General features: G+C 39.5%; 1 protein-coding gene across 3 annotated transcripts in view; it reads left to right on the top strand.

The window, feature by feature from the left end:
* Positions 1-230: 230 nt before the first annotated feature.
* Positions 231-19970, top strand: part of PRRC1 (proline-rich coiled-coil 1) — a 29861-nt gene continuing 10121 nt past the window's right edge. Inside the window, exons 1-5 of one of the 3 annotated variants that reach the window (XM_014954813.1) lie at positions 231-363; positions 7695-7805; positions 11360-11746; positions 13371-13528; positions 16464-16566. In XM_014954813.1, coding sequence (XP_014810299.1) covers positions 7709-7805; positions 11360-11746; positions 13371-13528; positions 16464-16566 — 745 coding nt within the window. In that variant the 5' untranslated portion in view covers positions 231-363; positions 7695-7708. Of the gene's footprint in view, positions 477-523; positions 654-7694; positions 7806-11359; positions 11747-13370; positions 13529-16463; positions 16567-19970 lie in introns of those variants that run through there. The other 2 variants (XM_014954814.1, XM_014954812.1) reach the window with 2 other exon arrangements.

Here is a 19970-nt window from a genome sequence, read left to right as displayed (position 1 = left end):
AGAGAAATAAGGCCCGGGGCTGTAGATACCCGCGCAGCCGGTGACTGGCGCGGGTGTGACGTGAGAGACCCACAGCCATAGCGCGGGGCGGGGAAGGAATCTCTCCCCGGCGCCGGGCGGAGTTCCTCGGCCCGCCCTGCCCTGCCTTCCCCCCGGCCGCCCGTGAACGTGGCAGAGGAGGCTCCCTGCTCCCCGCCGCCGCCATTTTGGGTGCAGGCAGCCAGGAGCACGCCGGGACGGAATCCCGCCCGACCCGGGCAGAGGGCGCCGGGAAGCGCCGCCGAAGACGTGGCAGCGCGGGGCGGGGACGGGAAGTCGCGGCGCCGCTCCGGCTGCTGGGAGCTGTAGTCGGCAGCTGAGCCGGTAGGTGCCTCCGTTCATCGCCGGCGGTGCCCAGGGAGCGGCTTCCCCGCCGGGCGACCGCAGCCGGGCGGACGGCGGCGGCAGGCCGCGGCGGGCTCTGCCGCTCGGGCTCGGTGAGGCGGCGTGTGGCGGCGGGCTGAGGGGACGCGTTGGCACCCGTCGTCCCCGGCGGCGCGGAGGGAGTGGCTGGAGGGCTGGGCGAGGCCAGGCGGTGTCTGTCCCGCAGCGGTGGCTTCCCCGCGCTCCTGGGTGGCGGCTGCGGCCGTTGGGGCCTAAAGCGGCTTGGACAGGTCCGGAGGTCGGGGCGGCGGGACCGGCGGGATGGGGGGGGGCCGGAGGTGTTTGCCGGCGGCGGGTGGGTCTCGGCGGGGTCGGCGCTGCTCCGCCCGGCCTAGGCCGCGCTGGTCTGTCGGCCCGTCAGGGCGGCTGCCGGCCCGGGGGTGTTCGTTTGCCCGTGTGGTCTCTCCGGGCCCAGCCCCTGTGGCCTCCCGAACCTCCCGCCGGGGCGCCTTTCCCCCTTACCGGCACACCTAGGGCTGCGGCGTGTCGGGCCCTCGCCAGGCTTAGCCCCGGAGAGCAGCCAGGGGCCTGGCCCTGGTACGGGCGCTCTGGCCCGGTCCTATTGTTCTGAACCAGCTTGTCCTAAAGGGCAGCAGCGGCTCCTCTCCTCCCTGTTGACAGTAGCTCGCATTGGGGCTTGTGAGGTGTGGGTGATGAGCTGTCAGTGCCGGTCAGAGTCCTTACAGCAGTCTCAGCTATAAAGATTTGCTGCCTCAGCGACCGGTGACATTGGGAGCACACACAGGGACCAGCATATCATAGAATTTCCAGTTGGCCGGTCCTGGTACCTTGCTAGGTCATGTATATTTTTCTGCTTTTGTGAGTCGCCCTGCCAGCAACCACACTTCCTCTAAGTACTGTGTAGGGAGTTTGGATGTCTGGTCTCAGGGCTGTGCTTTCCAGCCTTGCAGCTAGGGATGGAAATGAACCTGTGTGGCTTCAGTTTCAGTTGGTGTGATTGGCAGTGGAAATCCTCAGCCTCGAGGGTCTGTCAGTATTTGATAGAAGTGATGCTTCAGGAGGTTTACTAGCTATTATAATGTCTCTGGAGACATTGTTGAGGTGATCTGCCTTTTATTTGTATGATCTATTTATTTCTATTGTCACATGTAAGAAGCATTATTTCTTATGGGGAAAAACTCTGAAAGTGCTACAGCTGTTTCAGCACATTATATGATTAACTACTGGTGAAAATAGGCAGAGTGTACGTGGCTTTGTGTAGCTGTTTCTTTGATGATTTTTATGTAGTGATATGTAACACGGTATACCAGATCAGTAGTTCTCTGATTGTGGCCATCAGTGATGTGGAACTAGGTAATCCATGGAGCTACATGAGTTTTGTGATATTTAAAAATAAGTATTTGATGATAAAGGGGGGGGGTGTGACCTGGAACAAAGCCCAAGGGTTAGCAATGGCACTAAGAATGTGGGAAACTAAATAATTCTCAGATTTCGAAGTTTTTATAAAAGTGGAACCTTTTATTGTATCTATGTACTACTGTAACTCTGCCCGCAGGAATCTATAGACAAGGGCAACCCCTTCTGGCATGCCTTGTGTTTTGAGCTATCTTGGTACCGTGTTAGGTCTGAGGCATACTGGATTCAGCTTGGTGAACAGACCTTTTTTGTTGTTGTTAAAATGTGTAAAAGTGATGCTGGTGTTGTGATTAACATTATTTATGCTATGATTATAAAACAGGTGTAGGAGAATTCTTTGTGATTTTGTTGGGGTTTGTTTTTGGGGGGTGCGGTGGTAAGTTTTTTTTCCTGATTACCTGTCTTTAAGGCTTTGGACTTTAGAGCAAGTAATTTAATATCAGGTGATTAAAAAGACGATCCCTCTATGCCCTTCCTTTGGCTTCAGTGAGGCTTTTTATGTCCTCTGGGACCTGCATGCATTTAACAGACCAAGAGTCTGAAGGAAGTTTTGTCCTTGGCTTTGTGCTCTCCCTTTCTAAAATGGAGTAAACCAATGTGAGAGATTTTTTCAACTGAAACTTTACTATACTAACAATTCAACTCTTTTTTTTTTTTTTTTTTCTTAAGTTTTTTTTTTTTGTTTTACCCAACCACCAGACGTGGCCTCTGGGAAACACCTAGGCTTGATAATAATACAAGTAGAACTACTGTTATTGCATAGGACTACACTTGAGTAGATAATGCACCCGACTACTTTTACAACATTGTTGCATGTTAAAAATTAATAACCTTGTTAACAAGTAACAGTTATTTGCAGATACAGTAATTTTCTAACTTTTTTTTTTTTTTTTTTTCCTTAAGTTTTGTCTTTTTGATTGACATCAACTTCACTCCATTTTTATAACTGGAGGTTTTTCTTTTTTAATTTTCTTTCTTGCTTTCTTCTTGGTAATTCTGTTTTTAATCTCACCTGTTGGCATCTGTATGAATTCTTGGGCTTTTTTCCCCCTTTGACTTCTCTCCTGTTGAACAGAAGTATATTGTATGTGTCTGTGAATTTGCCTATTAGTTAATGCAACCTAGGATGTAACATTTTATTTAAAGAAGTTGTTGCAATGGGAGTGGCTTCAAACAATTGGATTTGTTCAAATAAATAAGTTAATGACTGCGCCTTATTCTGGACAGTTGTCAGCTTGTGCTTAGCCATTAACTGTATGTGTAAACAGTACTGTTCCACACACTTACTTTAAAAAGCTATGCCTCTTATGATTAAAGATGAGAAGTTTAGTAGCATTTGAATTTAGTATTCCAGCTGTGGTTTTGTTTCATTTTAGGCTCCATTTAGAGGATAGTTTTGCCTCTTAGGGTTCTTAAGTATGTCATAGGTTCTTTTTTTATTAGCAAGAGCATCTACTGAAGTACAAGAAGGGATTAAATAAGAATGACTGAAAATAATGGCCTCATTATAAACTCTGAAGTATGACTGATTTCTAGAGAATGTGTTTTTATCCGTGAAATTTACTAATCTCCATTTGTAAGTAATCTTAACTGTGAATTTCTATATTTTAGATTAATAACCTGAAGAATGCTTTTGAAGTATGGTGATGTTGTTAAGATTATTCCAAAATATTAGTGCAAATATAATTACTTCCTATTAAACTTAAGCCAAAAGATGAGGGATTTACCAGTTCAGCCTTTTTGTCTCTAAATCAAATTATTTAATACCTGCTTTTAACACGAGTCCTATTAAAATTTTCAGTCAGCTCTTTATCCTCGTATTCCCTTCATTATACATAGGCCTTGCATTTGGGAGTTATGTTAGTAGCTGAGATGGGCTTTAAGTTAAGAATCAGCTGTTGATAATCTGTAAAATGTAGTTATCGGTCAACTAAGGATAAGCTTGTGGGTGTACTGTCTTTTCTTTGTGTAATGGGGGGTTTTAAACATAATCCCTGTAGTTTCTTCATTAGTACTGACAAGGGCTATTTTATAACCAAATATTTCGTGGAAGCGTAACAAAATTCATGCTTCCCCTTCTTAAAGGATTTTTTTTAAGGATGGCTGACCACTAGGAATGTGGTTTTTTTCTGTGCTTTTCTGTATTTCTCCTTTCCATATCCCTTCTTTACTTTTGAATAAGCATAAGACAAGTTTTTCTTCTAGCTAAGATTATCAAATTTATAAAATCAGTTTATGATCACACATCACTAGATGGCAGTACAGCTATTATTTTAACGTAATTGCACATGCTTAGATTTCCCTGTCTCAGAGGTTCTCATTTGTCTTTTTGATTTAGTAATACAAAATGTTCTAATTGGCAAGAGGGCATAGAAATCACTTTTTAAGAAGTTAGGTTGAATTTGCACACACTGCTTGCTGCAAATTAAGTGTTTGTGGACTGTGAAAAATTATTACTATTACTTTTTTTTTTAAGTCAATGAAAAGACAGTCCACTTCCACACCCAGCAGTCACTAAGGATTTGTGGGCTGACCTTACTGGGGAAGTTTTTCCCTGCAGCTTGCCTAAAGGAAGTTGGGGAACCGTCGTCGGAAACTTCGTTGAGGACTGGGCACTGTTAAAGTCTGTGTATTGCTTGGGCTTGGTTTTGTGTCACCCCAATGCTTTCCAATTTTTCACAAAAAAAATGTTTCAAATAGACCATTTAGATTCAAGTGTTAATCCGTATGTCCTGTAGGATCAGTTTTAATTATATATAGTGCTGAATTCTTTCAGTGTGATGAGCTATTAGTTTCCAATTACACCTATTGTACTTTTGCTTTCTTTTCCTTTAGTGTTATTCCCTGCTCCCATGTCTTATCTTTTTCCTCATCCTTATTTTTTTTTTAATTATGGGTAAGCTAAAGGAAAAATGATATAGGAGCATTTAGGCTTTGGTTCTCTAATTGGCATGGGGGTAGGTAGATGAAAGGGAAAAGAGTGACAGAGAAAGTTGAGTGGGAGGAAAATATGACCAGTTATCGTGATTGTACATTATGTGAGAGAATAAAGGAATTTGTCTGCTCGTTTAGCAAAAGGTATGGAGAAGTCTTCTTTTTCCTAGCTAGTGGCAAAACTCCAATTGATCGTAGTGGATAATATATGAAAGAGTATGGAATACGTTGGGGTCAAAGGATAAAATGTAAGCTAGAATAGAAGGGAGATAGCAATATGCTTCTGACTGGGCATCACTCTGAGGGTATCCAGCTTACTGGGACACATTGTGGGTCCAGGTATGCACCCCTAGGCAAAGTCCAAGGAAATAGATGTAAACCCTTCAGCTGGCAGCGTTCCCCTCTCAAGCTTCCATCTCCTGGCCAGGATGGATTTGCAGATGTTTGGGTTTCCCAGAGAGACTTGCAAGTGAGAGGAGAAAATGTGGAATTAGATTTTGGCTTTTTTAAAATTCAGATTTTAAGCAGTTTGATGTGGTTTTTATCACTGTATTTCAGCAACAGACTCATAATTTTTGCAAGTTTGGGATTGCTGTTTCTTTTTAATGTTCACGTAACTTTTCTTACTGTACAGTTAATAGAGAAAAGTTACTAGACAGTTATTTACATTTCTACTAATTCCTAACTTTCCTGATGTCACTTAGGTTAATTTTCAGGGGGGTTTTCACTCCAGCCCCCCAACTTTAATAGCTTTTTGAAGCATTGAAAAAGCTTTGTATGGAGTTTTTGAAAAGCTGCTCAGTAGAACTTTTTCAGTCAATCTCTATGGCCTCAGTATTTATTTTAAGTAATAAGCACCTCTCAGCAGTTTTTAATCATGGCATTAGGTGAAATCAAGCAGCAGATTAGAAGAGCCTTGATAAAATAAAATGTTTCTAGGAGGTTTTGGTCAGTGATTACTTGAGTTGCACAATGGAAAATTCTTTCTTGCTTTGCAGTGTGTAATTGGAAGAAGACGGACTTTAAAAATACTTGTATGAGGGGGAATGTAAACTCCTGTAGCTTGATTAGAAGACAAAACCTTATTATTGCAAATTCTTCTGCTTATCGATGTTTAACGGAAGACTGTTCAGTTCCTTTCTGCAGCATGATATATACTTAATCTTCAAGGACAGTCTGTTCCCCACCAGGCAATTACTGACTCTTTCATCTCATCTGAAGAGAAGCTTTTAAATGAAGAGGTACTCAGAACCTAAAATCCCTCTCTCATGAGAGTTATCGTGAAAACTGCTGCACATAAGCCACATTTACTTGCTTTCTGAGGCTGGGCTCAAACGTTTAATCCTGAATAGCTTGTGCAAAGCATACTGTTTTGTCAGAGGGACTGTAATTTTTCCTATGTGATTTTGATGCCTTTATTTGTTTTTGAGACTCTTTGTAAGCCTGTCAAGAGTAACACTGACATCCTACTTTCTGGATTTTTCAGTTTGGTGATAACAGTAATTTTTCCTCCATGTTAAACTTAATAGTTGTATATACATTTAAAACAACAATTAAGGTTGTGGGTTTTTTTTAAAGAGGAAAAGCCCTGTACTTTTGTAGGTGGAATTCTTTTATATACAGATGGGTATTTTAGCTTAACACATTTTTTAAGCATTTTCCTTTGAAAATTGTTAAAGGCACTAAGTCCTACTGGCGGTCCTCAGTAGATGCTGATATAATGGATATTGTGGAAAATGTTTGAGTCTGTCTGGTTTTCATACATATAAATCCTTTATACAGATTTTTTTATTTCATTAAAATTTCCTTAAGAACTGTTACCTCAGGAAGCTCTACAACTCATTGCTTTCTAGTTTACCAGACTTGGGAGGAGGTGGGGATTTTTGTTAGCTGCTTGTGCAGCAAAGAACAAAAATCTCCAGGTGTTCATGAAAGTCCTAATCTTTTTCCCCTCTCCTTTTCTTCTCCAAAGGCCTTTTACGTTAATTTAAGATTTTTAAATAAACATATAGCTTTACTTTTCCAGAAGTAGTATTTTTCAAAGGTTTACTCAAAGATGTTAAAAGATGCTTCCAATGTAATATAGCCTTCAAAATAAAAGCCATTTTTTTCAATTATTTTCATTTCTCATAGTGTTACCAGAGCAGTATGTTGCTTGGATTTCACAGGAATTGTTTGTACCAGAAATCTTGTTCAGTGTAATTTAATTTCAGTATCATTTTATTCATGTTGGAAGTGAATTTCAGCTGGTGTCATTGGGCTTTTCTGTAGTTTTATTTAGCTTACCCAAAAACTCTTCTGCTTTAAAGTAGACAAGGTCTTGCTTCAAGTTTAAGTCGCAGAGCCAGGACTCCTGGGCTGTTGCCAGCTCTGCCACTGTTGCTGGTGTTCAGCAAGGTGCTTGCGCTCAGGGGTGATGCTCAGGAGCATCTGCTGAAGTGCTTAAGCTGGAGAGGGCTACAGCTTCTTGGGTAGTCATGATTCCTCGCTGCCAGAGGGGCACACATGGGTTCTGTGTCCTGCCTCTTGCCATGTCTTGCATCCTGTCCTGCATCAGCTCTGAAAATAGGTCAGGTCCTTGTCTGAGTTACTGCAGCTCAATTATGCAGCAGAATGCTACCCCGCAGTGAAGTTTTTCTTGCAGTGGGTTTTGTGATGTGTAATTACTTCTCTATTCTAGGTATTGGAAGCAGTAACTGGGCATCCACAGTGAGGTTTTTTAGAAAGATGCTTGGAGCTTGAGGTATTATCACTGTGCTAAAAATGAAGTGAAGATACAGGAGAAATGAGACAAACTGGATAATTATGTACTTGAGATCGGTCAACTTTTTTCTTTTTTCTAGAGTTTACATCTGAATTACCTGCTCCGTTCAGAAATGTAAATCACTGTGGTGTGGCCTTTACATTCTGATTTAAAATCTTTTCTCTTGTTTCTCAAGATACACTTTTTTTCTTCACAGATTTTTGTAGGAACATGATGGAAGAGAGTGGAATAGAGACAACTCCACCTGGCACACCCCCACCAAGCACAGCAGGGGCTGCTGCCGCCGCCGCTACACCTGTCTCATTAGGTACAGAAACTTACTCAGCAACTTGTTCACGTTTATTCCTGTCTTCTGAAGCACGGCATTTCATCCAAAAATGTTGCAATCAGCATAATTACAGGGCTTTTTTTGAGACTAATTAGAAGAACTTAAATTGTTTCTTAATGATGGAAGTGTGCTTCTTATCTGACATGCATCTGACACAGAATATTTTAAAGATTTTTTTATTTTATTCTTGAAACTTTTTTATGAAATCATGTGGATGCACTCGTGTGCTCATCATGCACAGGATGTGGGGCCAGGGAAGTAATGCCTTCCACTACAGCCCACAGTTCGATGAGCAGCATAGAAGGGAGTTAAAACTAATTTACAGTCTTGAACCTGGATAATCACTTGGGTTTTAATATTGTGGGTGGTAATCAAAGCACTTTTCAGATTCTTGAGAAATCAGATACACCGCATTGTGAATACCAAATATTTAGTTTTCTGACACATCTGGTATTGGTTACAGTAGTGTAGTGGGCTCTGAAGTGGAGTGCCCTTATCCCGGGGGGTATGCAAGGCAATCCATTGAGATGCACGAAGAAAATATTAGAACTTCCATTAATACTTATTTTTATCTAAAAAACAAGAAAGAAATGAACTTCAGTAATGCTTGCTTGATATACTCCTTGGCTCTGGTGTCCACACTCATTTGGTCCATATGTTGGACATTCACATGTCCTGAGAGAAGTGTGGGTGTTCTGTGATGAAAAGGGGTTGACAGTGGCACCCTCACTCTTGCACACTTTCATCATATTGCAATGCCTTGCAGTTTGTGTGCCTGTTTAAGTGGATTTGTGGATGGGTGACACTGCAGAGACACCATGGATTGAAAATACCGCTAATAATAGGAGTGCAAGCAAGCAGCACGAAAATGGAAGAGCTGACACTTTTCTGATTCATAGTTATGAGCTCTTTGCCATTGTTTTTATCTCATAATATGCGTAACAATCTAATCAGATCTGACAAAAAGTTGGCCAGGAAAAGTCCAAAATTTTCAAGAGGACTGTTTGAAATCTAAATTTATATCCACCATTGTTAATGATGAATCTTGCCCTAAGTGCGTATTGAGATATTAGATAAGGATAGTATGAAGCCATTATAATTAGCCAGATGTCTAAATGTCTAAAACTAAGCAGAATATGAAAACAAACCTCTACAGGTTTTTTTGGTAATGTTTCAAGTCATACAGTACTCAAAACAGTACTTAAAAAATTTCAGTAGACTCAATGATAAATCTTTAGAAGCCTCTGGAGATTTCTTAGCTAATAGTGAAGACGAAAGCCATGTGCATTGAGGAAACACTTGTTCTTCTTGACTTGGTAAAAATGTCTAAAATAATACATGGAAACACAATATGGTGACAAACTAGAACGCATTCATCAGCAAATACTGGTGGAAGACATACAGAAAACATTGCTTAACATTTGAAGAAACAAGTATTAGAACAAATCACATGGCATTGGAGGGTTACTTATATATTGCCTGAAAGTATAGATGTCCCTAACATGTCTCAGCATATGGTTTACTAAATTCTGTTACAATAATAAAATACACAAAGAACTACTGTATTGCCACACATGAAACTTATTCACTACCTCGTTCTTAGGCAAGCTATTGCAGCAAAGAAACTGAAGCCAGAAGTGCACAAAGTGCTACAAGATGTCATCAATGTTGTTAATTTTATAAAAATAACCTTTAAATAGTAGATTTTTTTAACAAAACTTTGTAAATAAATGCAGTGAGTGACCATGAAAACTTTTTGTATTGCATAGTGGTTTGCTAGTTGTTGTGGGGCAAGGTGTTAAAAGGAGTTATTGAATTTAATGATGACATGAATGTTTTTCTTTTACAAAAAGACAAGTCTCCCAGATTTGCTTACATTTTTTGTGATGACAGGTGGCTGTCAGGAATGTGCTACCTAGTACATATTTGAAAATAACCCCAACTCTCATAATTTGTCCCTTCAAGGTAAAGGTGACATTTATAGTAAGGGGTGACACTTTTGTAGCTACCTTTTGTAAGGAAGTCATTCTTTTGAGAGAGCATTTTGAAAATTGATATTTGGAAATGTTACCGTTGTTACACAATCCTGTTGCCAAAAATAATGCAAGTGTCACATAAAAGCTGTCATCTGTACACATAAATTTGCAAAGAGAATTTCCTGACTTGTGAAAAAATCTTCCAACTGAACCATTTCAAGTGTGGTTTGAACCCATTGGTTAAAAATGCCAAAGTGTAACACCTTCTCATTAGTTTGCAAGAATAATTGATTAATATCAGGAAAGATGGAAACTTGCTAGCTGAATTTCAAGAAAACTTTTATGTAATTGGTGGGTGGGAGTGGGAAACAAATAGCATGGTTTGGTAAGCACAGCCAACAATGCAGTCCTTCCATTGGAAGCTATGAATCCCTGTGAAGTGTCTTTTGCAGCTCTGACAGCCATTAAAGCCAAATATTGAAATAATCGGAACGTAGAACGAGACCTTCAAATTGCTGTATCATGAGTGGTTAAACCAAAATTAAAAAGATAATGAGGCTCCTTCAATCACATTGCTCACAATAAAAAAAAAAATAAAATTAATAATTGTATTGTATAATATGATAACCATTCTTAACATGTTATTAATAAAACAGTTTTCAGTGGGAGCAGAAAAGTACTAATTTAGTAGTAAATAAATTATTTTTTAATTTTTTTAATTCATCTTTGTCATACTTTTAAAATTTCTGTTGTGTGTTTTATAATACACATAATATACTAGAACAGTGGTACATATAAATCATAAATAAATTTACGTATGTTGGGAGGGTGCATGCTCAAAAAATTTTTACTGATAGGTGTGCATAATAGAGTTTGGAGACCACCGCATTAGTGCAATGTGGCGTATCACTTGGCTGTCATTGATGTTTAGGCTGAGGCCATTGAGATGCTTGAGCTGATCCAACAGCTTACTGCTTTCAAAAATGGTTGTTTCTGTTTTTCTGGTGAAGGTTGGTTTACAGAGCAAAATTTGTTTATCCAAGATCAGCTGAGGGCCAATCTGAAACACTAAAAGCAGAGGGATTAGAATTCTGGGTGCCAGGGAAGAGGGCTGCCTGGTGCTCAACCCATCTCATAGAAGTAACTGTCACCTTGCCAGCTATTATAAAGGTACATTTTATTCCAAAATATAGGCACTTCCAGCATCATCATTATGCCTGTTGATTAAGCAGTCACTCAGAAAGAACTGTACTGGCTAGAAATTTCTAAGGCATACTTCAGCTGCTATAAATTCAGTAGTCAAATGTTGACTCATCTTTTTAAGCTTATGACAAGTAGGGTCGTGCAAGAAGAGTTGTGGCTTACAAGATACTATCACCAAAAATTGAGCACAACTGATGTTGTATGCAAACCCAAGCAGAATTAAAATTCACTTTGAAGGGAGAAAGGCAGACAGGGTCAAAACTGATTTATAAATTGCCTGAACAATTCTATAACTGAGTCTGGGGGATCAAAGGACAACATTTCAAAAATTCCTTTTTTCTTTTTTTTTCCTAGCTTTGTCCAGTCCCCTTGGTACACCAAGCATGTCATCTGCGCCTGCATACTCGCCACCCTTGCCAACTGGAGTCTCTCCACTTCCTCCTCCTATGATGACTTCAGCTTCTCTTCCACTTGTGCCTTCTGCAACGGTTTCTACTATTGCACCACCTCTAACTCCTGCCCCCCCTTCTGTTGCCCCTTCGGCTTTTAGTACCCCCATGTCCCAGTTCTCTACACCTCCTCCATTAAGCACTACTGCTGGCCCTGGTCTTCCTGCACCTCCCACTGGTCCCCCCACTTCAGGATTTGCCGTGTCTGCAGTCTATGATATTACCAGAGGTCATGCTGGTAGAGCACCACAGAGCCCACTGATGCCATCATTTTCTGCACCTCCAGTCACAGGTAACGTTTTGTTTATGCCCTTTTGTCTTTGTGAGACAGGATGAAGAATCTCCTGGGTGGCTTTTTCCACCACTGTGCTAGAGTCAGAGAATCACAGAATCATAGAATGATTAGAGTTGGAAGGGGCCTTAAAGATCATCAGGTTCCAACCCCCCTGCTGTAGGCAGGGACACCTCCCACTAGAGCAGGTTGCTCAAAGCCCCATCCAGCCTGGCCTGTTCAAACTTCCAGGGTTGGGGCTTCCACAGCTTCTTTGGCCAGCCTGTTCCAGTGTCTCACCACCCTCACAGTAAAGAATTTTTAGTACCTAATCTAAATCTCCCCTCTTTCAATTCAAAACCATTGCCCTTCATCCTGTCACTACAGGCCTTGATAAAGACTCCTTCTCCATCTGTCCTGTAGGTCCCCTTCAGGTACTTGAAGGCCGTTATAAAGTCTCCTTGGAGCCTCCTCTTCTCCGGCTCCCCAAACTCCCTCTATCCTGCAAGTTCAGCTTTGTAATTCTGGTTAAATTTAATTAATGTAGCTGCACTCAGAAGAAGGGAGAGTAGCCTCTTCAGTAGAGTTCTGCTAGCGTTCGAGCTCACAGAAAAATCTTTGTTTGAGAACTTTCTTTGTTGTTAACTCACACAGGAAAGCCCAGCTGAACATATATACATATGTTTTATTTAGATCAGAGGGTCAACTTCAGCCATGATATTTCCAGAGAATGATATGATACTTCAGGCCGTAACCTCATAATTTTCAGGTCTTTGTTCTGAAAAGCTATCTATAACAAGCTATCTATCACGTGACACCAGCTTCTATTTTCTTGTTTCCAGCCACTAAATTGTATTAGGACAGCTAAAAATACATACCTTCCATGCAAGTAGTTGCTGTAGTTGCTAAACTGATGTCATTTTCTGGTAGTGGAATGGAAACTTGGCTCTCCAACTGCAATTGGGCCAGGCTTTTACTATTATTGGTGATATCTCTTTTAAGTAATCTGTATTAGGAGAATATCTAAAAAGATATTGTGCAGTGTAAAATAAAAATAGCTCTTGATTAAGGCGAGTGTTGGAAAATCTGTTAGAATAGGCCTGAGTAATGGGGTAAAGGCTCATGCTTAAATTTTCTACTGTTTGAGTTCCTTTTGTTTTCTTGTAAAATATGTAGCACTATTCCTTTGTTGCTCCTTTTGCTATCAATTTCCACCACTCAGGACTAAAAAATTTCCTACGTCTCTGTCTTTTATTATGTATGAGAATATTCCTGTCTCTTTGTTCACAGAGCAACACCCATTCCTTTTTCCTCTGCTGAGGGCTTATTATTAAAATTTGAATACAATAAAGAGCACCACTGTTAATGTAACCTGCTAAGAAACAATTGTTTAATTTTATATGTAATATACAGGCAGTCTCGGTTCTATTAGCAGATATTGTTGAACTCCTTTACAGTAGCTATATCTAGTAACTTTAACAAGCAGAATTGTTCTTGGGACTTCAAGAAATGAAGCGAAACAGACTAGTATTCTTCTACTCTTCCTGCTCATTTTCCTGTTAAACAATTGCATGTTGCTACAATATAACAAATTAAATGCAGTAAAATGAATGAACCCTTGAGTTATATTCTTCCCTCTTCCTAGGTGTTTTGACAGATCCCATTACTCAACAAGCAACTTTCTCATCACCTTTGGCTCCTGGAACTGGTTCTGCAATCACTTTTCCTGAGGAGCGTGAAGATCCCAGAGTATCTACTGCCCAAGGTGGAGCACCTGCTGGAGGACTGTGGGGGTTTATAAAGGTATGGGGTTTTGTCTGTTACCCTTCAGAAGGAATTACATTTTTACTGACTATGATAAAACATGCTGATTTTTTTTAAATGCACGTTGCTGTAAGTCCTGTCTTTTCTCTGGTCTCATGAGCAAGGTGGCTGTTCTTAATATTGATGTTTGCTGAAACTATGCTTTTGTTTTTCGTCTGTATAGAAGAGAGAGGACTACACAAATGCAGGTGTTCTACATTAATTTTAGTGCTTGTGACAGGAAGATATGCATACCTAGCACATTCTGTCACATGTTTTTAAATCAAGTAAAGCTTTAGAACCTCTTTAAGACCTGAAAGCTAGTTTTTACTTCACAGCAACTGGATGCAGAAAAAGATCATCTGTTGTATCTCACCAGAATTATTTGCATATCCCATTCCTTTATCATTTCCTAATGAAATGAGTTTGATTTCTATGGGATCAATCTGCCTGTTCTATAACAAACAAGTCTCTTCATGGACAGACAAATAGATATTTTTTCTGCCAAAGAACAGTTTAACTAAGAAGTAGCTAAAGTATTTTTCTATTCTGCTAGAAGGCATGGAGTGTATATAGTGCAAAACAGATACTCCTTGTGGTGTGATCTGTTCATACAGAGAAAATAAGCAGCAACATCAAGAACTGGAAGTTACTACTTAAAATGTTTCTGAGGGTCTCATAGTACTCACATGTTAAAACAACAGATGACATAGTGAGAGAGCTGAAGGAGGAGGAATATAAAGTTCTTGATGGCATCCTGTGGGTACATGAGTAGTCACAAGAGTATGTCTATTACTCAGTGAAAACTGCCATTCAGAAAAATCTCATGTTATGTTCCTGAGAAACAAATGTTTACAGTGGGCTATGGCTTGAAAAAGCATAGTGGTTCTAGAGTGAGTAATAGTTTTGATTTCTTTATCAAATTCTACAGTCAGGCTTAGCGTTCTGCACAGTGGTGAGAAGAGTACTTGAACCTAGAAGTGAACTATTTCAGCATGAGGCAAGGGATAAAGTAATCATTATTAGTAACTATACAATATTTCAGTCGTTGTAGAAGTGTGTGGGTTTTTTTCCTTTGTTAAACTTGCTACAAAGAAATAGAAAACATTCAAAGGTTGGATGGGACTTTGAGCAACCTGATATAGTAGAAGGTTTCCCTGCCAGTGGTAGAGGGCTTGTAGCTAGGTGATCTGTAAGATTCCTCCTAACCCAAACCATTCTGTGATTTATAGGAAAGAAGCTTTGCTGAGAAAAAGTTATTCTGAGATAGTTAAAACTATTCTGATTCTGCAGTTGTCTGAAATACTGTGTAGATGTATTAAGCAAGCACCTTCTGAAAGAACGTATGTGCACAGGGCTGTCCTGTGTAATACTTGTAATTCACTAAATGGTGAAACAAATACCAGCATATGCAGTTCTAATATTAGTCTGTTTACTAAAGAAATTTTATAAAAGGTTTCTGTAAAATAGTTTCCAGTGCTTTATCTTTCAATGATCCAGCATTGGTATCTTTCTTCTTTCATCCTGTGATCTTATCTGAATTTAAATAAAATTTTGACAAGACAGAGACATTCATTAGACTATTTGCAAGACACAGGACAGTGTTTGTGTTTATATTTAGTGAGATATAGTCTGTCAGAAGCTCTATCTATGATTTGGCTGGAGAATGTAGAATATTTTTCCAGCAATGTTTAGAATCTATTTATAAATTGAGGACTTCCAGCTCAATTGCTCTGGAAATATTTGTTAGTAATGGGCCATTCTAAAATAGATCCTATTGTCTTTAAGAAGGTTAGAAAAGAGTAGTTCTTCAGCCTGAGTTATCACAGTCTAAATGTAGCTGCCTAGTCTGGTGATACCTATAATTAACATTGGGTACCTACAATTTTGCTAAAGACTTCCGGTCCCAGAATAGGACTAGATCAAGTCCCATCCTCTATGCCCACCATCACTGATGGGGCTCTTTCTGCATTAGTGCAGAAAAGGATGATAGAGATGATATTTGAACTTTATGTTGTAACTGAAAAGTCATATGCACTAATAGTCATATCCTGTAGTGTTTGTGCTGAGTGTGTGAGTGAGATGCTTGGTAACACCTACTGTATAAATGTGGTAGGAAAAACACAAAGGTTTTTGTTTGTTTGTGTCCTGGTTTGAGATAAAATCAAACCAATTTTCTTTTCAGTAATTTTACTTTTCAGTTAAGTCGCTTCTAACTAACTTCAGTCTCTGAAATTAAAGGCACATTTTTTGGACAGTGTCTGCCTCTAGCAGGTAAGGTCTGATGTTTGTAGTTAAGGCCAAGGAATGGTACACAGAGAGGTTCTGGCTTATGCTTATTGCTATAACAAATACGGCCAGCTAACTTTGGTATGGACCAAATTGGAGGATCGGAAGCAGAAAAGCATAGAGGGGTCACACTTGTGGGGAGGAGTGGACAGGACTGGTGACCAACAGGATATTCTATCCCATCTGTGTCATGCTCAGTAGAAAGCTGAGGGATCAAAGGGGGCACCTGTCTTTCTTCAATGGGTGGCATCTAAAGAGGACTCTGTTTGTTCATCTGTCCTTGACCCCGATCAGTGCATTCCTGAATCCAGTTGCTGAATCCAGTTCCCATCTGTCACTGAGTCCAGTCTGGGAGCTCGATACTGATTACGTATATATTGTATATATTTCATTATTTTGTTATTATTATATTTTTATTTTTAGTAGTTTTAGTTTCATTAGTTTTAGTTTCTTTTAAACCCATAACTCTTCCTTTTTCTCTCTCCCTTCTCTTCTGGGAAGGGAGAGGGGTTAAAAGAGAGTATCTGCCATGTTCTTTTAGTGGCCAACCCAGCCTAAATCACAGTAGTTTGTTTTTAACTGTAACATTTTTAGTTACTTGGGAAAAAACACAAGATAATATGGAAATCTATTTGCTTAAATTCAGGGTGTAGCTGAGAATCCCATGGTGAAGTCTGTTCTTGATAAAACCAAGCATTCAGTCGAGACCATGATCACAACGCTGGATCCTGGAATGGTTCCATATATCAGTAAGTATTTGTGACAAACCATTAAGCAATGTATGTACATGTTAGAGAGGTTAATATAATATAGCACACTACTTTTACACTTGAAGTTTGTGTATGTCATGTGTTAATTCAAACTTGCAATACTGTACTAATTTCTCAAATATGAATCTCTCATTCTGGAGGCTTTTTATGTCTGTCTTGAGGTTCATTTGACATTTGTATCCTGCTATAGTTCAGACAGTGGCATAGTGAATTTAATTCAGATTGTGAAAGATTAGGAAGTTAAAAAGAAATAAAAACAATGAATAGACCTTGTCTATAATCCCTAAGTTGCGTGCTGTTACAGATTTAGATTTAAAATACACTGTATGTGTTCTGTTGGATCACATGCTTAAGTACTACTGTAAAAGCTATCACATTAAAGTTAAAACAAACCAAAAGGTAAGCATACTCAGAGAGTCATAGGGTAGAGTTATTTACATAGCTTTCGTGGCTTTCTTTCAACTTTCAGGTGTTTGGCTTTTCTAGCCTAATAGTATTTATAATTTTTTTAGGAAATTCGGCAAACTTGAGGCAGTTCCTGAATCAGTTAGTAGGAACATTAAAATTCTAAAATGGTCTAATGAAGTCTGAAGTACTGCTGATTATCAAGCCTGGAAGGAAAAGCATAGCATTTCAGTTACAGCTTGAAAATTAATAGGAAGGGGAAGCATTGTGGACTTCATCATTTTTTGTTCTACTTGAGTACATATTACATGTCACATACCACTGATGGAAGATTTCTACTTCATTAAAATGGGGAAGCAAAAGTTGCAATTTGTCCAGGGTAGTGGTTTGGTTTTTGGTTTTGGTGGGGGTTTTTTTTGGTTGATGGGTTGTTTTTTTGTTTTTTCATCCAGCAGTCTGGTAGTTAGTCCTTCTTAGTTGTGCCAGTACTGCCCATTGTCTGCATGTAGATGAAGATGGTCAGGAAACAGATAAGGCTGAGAAGAAACTATTAAAATGTTTTTGTATTTTGTTTTTCTGAGCCGTCTTTCAGCTGGATCCGTGCTGTTATCCAGCTAACCGTGTTGCTGCACTATTGTACTAATCTAGTGAACAATATGTGGAATAAAAGGGGAAGATGATCTAATTATTGAGTAGTAGTTAAATGTCTTATATTTAGGGGAACATATTCCTGCATCTGACTAGTGAGGAGATAGTGGGACATGAAATCAGCGAGAAGGCCAGGCCAGCAACTGAGAAAGTATTTGAGAGGAATAGCAGGATGCAATGCAAAGCTACAGTAAATATTGATTATGCACAATTTGGTGAACTGTATTTAAGGTTTCTATTGCAGTTGTGACCATCCCTTTTTAAAATAGGATCTGTCAGTCTCCAATGATAGTTTGGATAGTTTGACACAGTATTCATTGGACACAAGAACATTACCTGGAGGAGGAAGTAATTCTAATAAAAGCTTTACTTGTAAAACTCAGTTAAAGCAAATTCAGTAGTTATCTCAAAGTTCTCTAAAGTCATGTTGCAAGGGAAAGCATCTATACACACCTTGGCTATTGATATATTGTGGGTTTTTTGTAGTTGCAGGTTGTGGAAACAGGGTAGAGATTTGTAACCTTAGTATTTACTTCCTTCTAGAAATGTTTTGTGGGATTAACAAAAGCCATGTCCTCAACAACAGACAGCCCCACTTCTCTCTGCTCTCTCTCCACTGCTGCAATTCCAAAGAAATTTCAGATTCCTCATGCCAAAGCCTGAAATTACCAAGCTTCTGGATGAGGTGGTTGACTTTTTTTGTGTGTGTGAGCAAATAGTATTTCTGTAATCTCTTTCTTGAAAAGAGATGAACTGTTTTCATTGACACATTGTGAAGATGTTATCTGAGGCAAGCACCTGGAATAGAAAATTTCTGCACAGGAAATGGTCAACTTCTAAGCATCAATGCTTTTGTAACAAAAGATGACAGGGAATCTTGAATTGCATGTGGAACTGTCATTTCAGTTTATAATACACAAGGTACAATGATATTTCATGTTCAAGTGTCAGAGCTTAACTTAATGTGACAGTTCCGTGTCTGAATTTGCCAGGGTGTATCTAATCCTTATATTTTAGGTTTTAATATTTCCATATTACCATGGTGTGTGACAGATCTTGTCACAAATTGTTTCTTTTAATGTATGAAATATCTTTATTTTCCTTCTGTAGTATCTGCGATGAACAGAGATATGATTTGATCCACAATGATCCTTTAATAGAAAGAACACAATCTGCATTCTGCTGTTGCAATACACAAACATGAGGCACAGTTAGCATTCTTAAGTTACTATGCAGTCATTTACTAGGTATGTTATGGGCTAGTTTTTATGTGCATTAAAAACTTTTAACAGTGTTTCTATCCCTAAGCACTCAAAAAGGCTAACTTCAGCAAAAGCTTGCAGTCACTTTTAAGCACTTGTTTACTTATGTTAACTTGATATCTATCAAGAAGGAATCAATGAAAGGAGACAATAATTTTTTTGGCCAGTTGTTACCCAGTCTCTAAAGCAATTGCCCAAAGTTCAGAGATGCATACATCCCATTCCATTCAGTAAAGCAATTTATAAATAAAAAGTTAAAAAATAATCTAAAAACCAAATAGAACGTCTGCTAGGGTTCTGGCATATCTCTCGTGATTCTTCATAAAAAGAAGATGTTTCCTGTAACTGAGGTATGCTAAGTAATAAAAGCTAAAGAATAAATTGTTTTTTTTCTTTAAAATTTAAGCTTCAGGCTTGTCATTATCAATGGAGAAATTTTTCTTACATTAGGATAAATACTGCAGACTTTGCCAGCATGTATAATTAGGTGGAGTGTTAGTGTTTAAAAGCAAAACCACTGGGGCCTGTTCTTTTTTCGTTTACAAGGTAGCTTAATGTATTTTCTACATTCAGCGGGCCTGGGAAAATACAGGTTCAAAGGCTGTTTGTAAATTCCAGGTTAAAAGGCTGTCACGCATTTGCTACTGTTGTCATAAGAAATGCCCTGCTGGATGACAGGATCACAAAGTCATGGAGGTTGGAAGGGAGGTCGTCTGAAACCCCTCCTTCACCAGAGCCCCCTAGGGCCAGTTGCCCAGGACTGTGTATCTCCAAGGATGGAGACTCCAGCACCTTGCTGGTCAACCTGTGCCAGTGCTCAGTCACCCTCACAGTAAAAAACCTTTTCCATATGTTCATAGGGAACATCCCGTGTTTCAGTTTGCACCCATTGCCTCTGGTCTTGAGACTGTGCACCACTGGAAAGAACCTGGCTCCATCCTCTTTGCAGCCTCTCTTCAGTATTTGTATGATTTGTAAGATTGTCCCGAATGTTTTCTTCTCCAGGCTGAGTATTCCCAGCTCTCTCAGTCTTTCCTCGTAGAAGAGATGCTCTAGTCCAGTCGTTCA

The sequence above is a fragment of the Calidris pugnax genome, unplaced genomic scaffold (assembly GCF_001431845.1).
Source record: "Calidris pugnax isolate Ruff unplaced genomic scaffold, ASM143184v1 scaffold157, whole genome shotgun sequence".
In the NCBI taxonomy this organism is placed as follows: Eukaryota; Metazoa; Chordata; class Aves; order Charadriiformes; family Scolopacidae; genus Calidris; species Calidris pugnax.
This window is presented reverse-complemented; position numbering and strand designations above follow the sequence as displayed.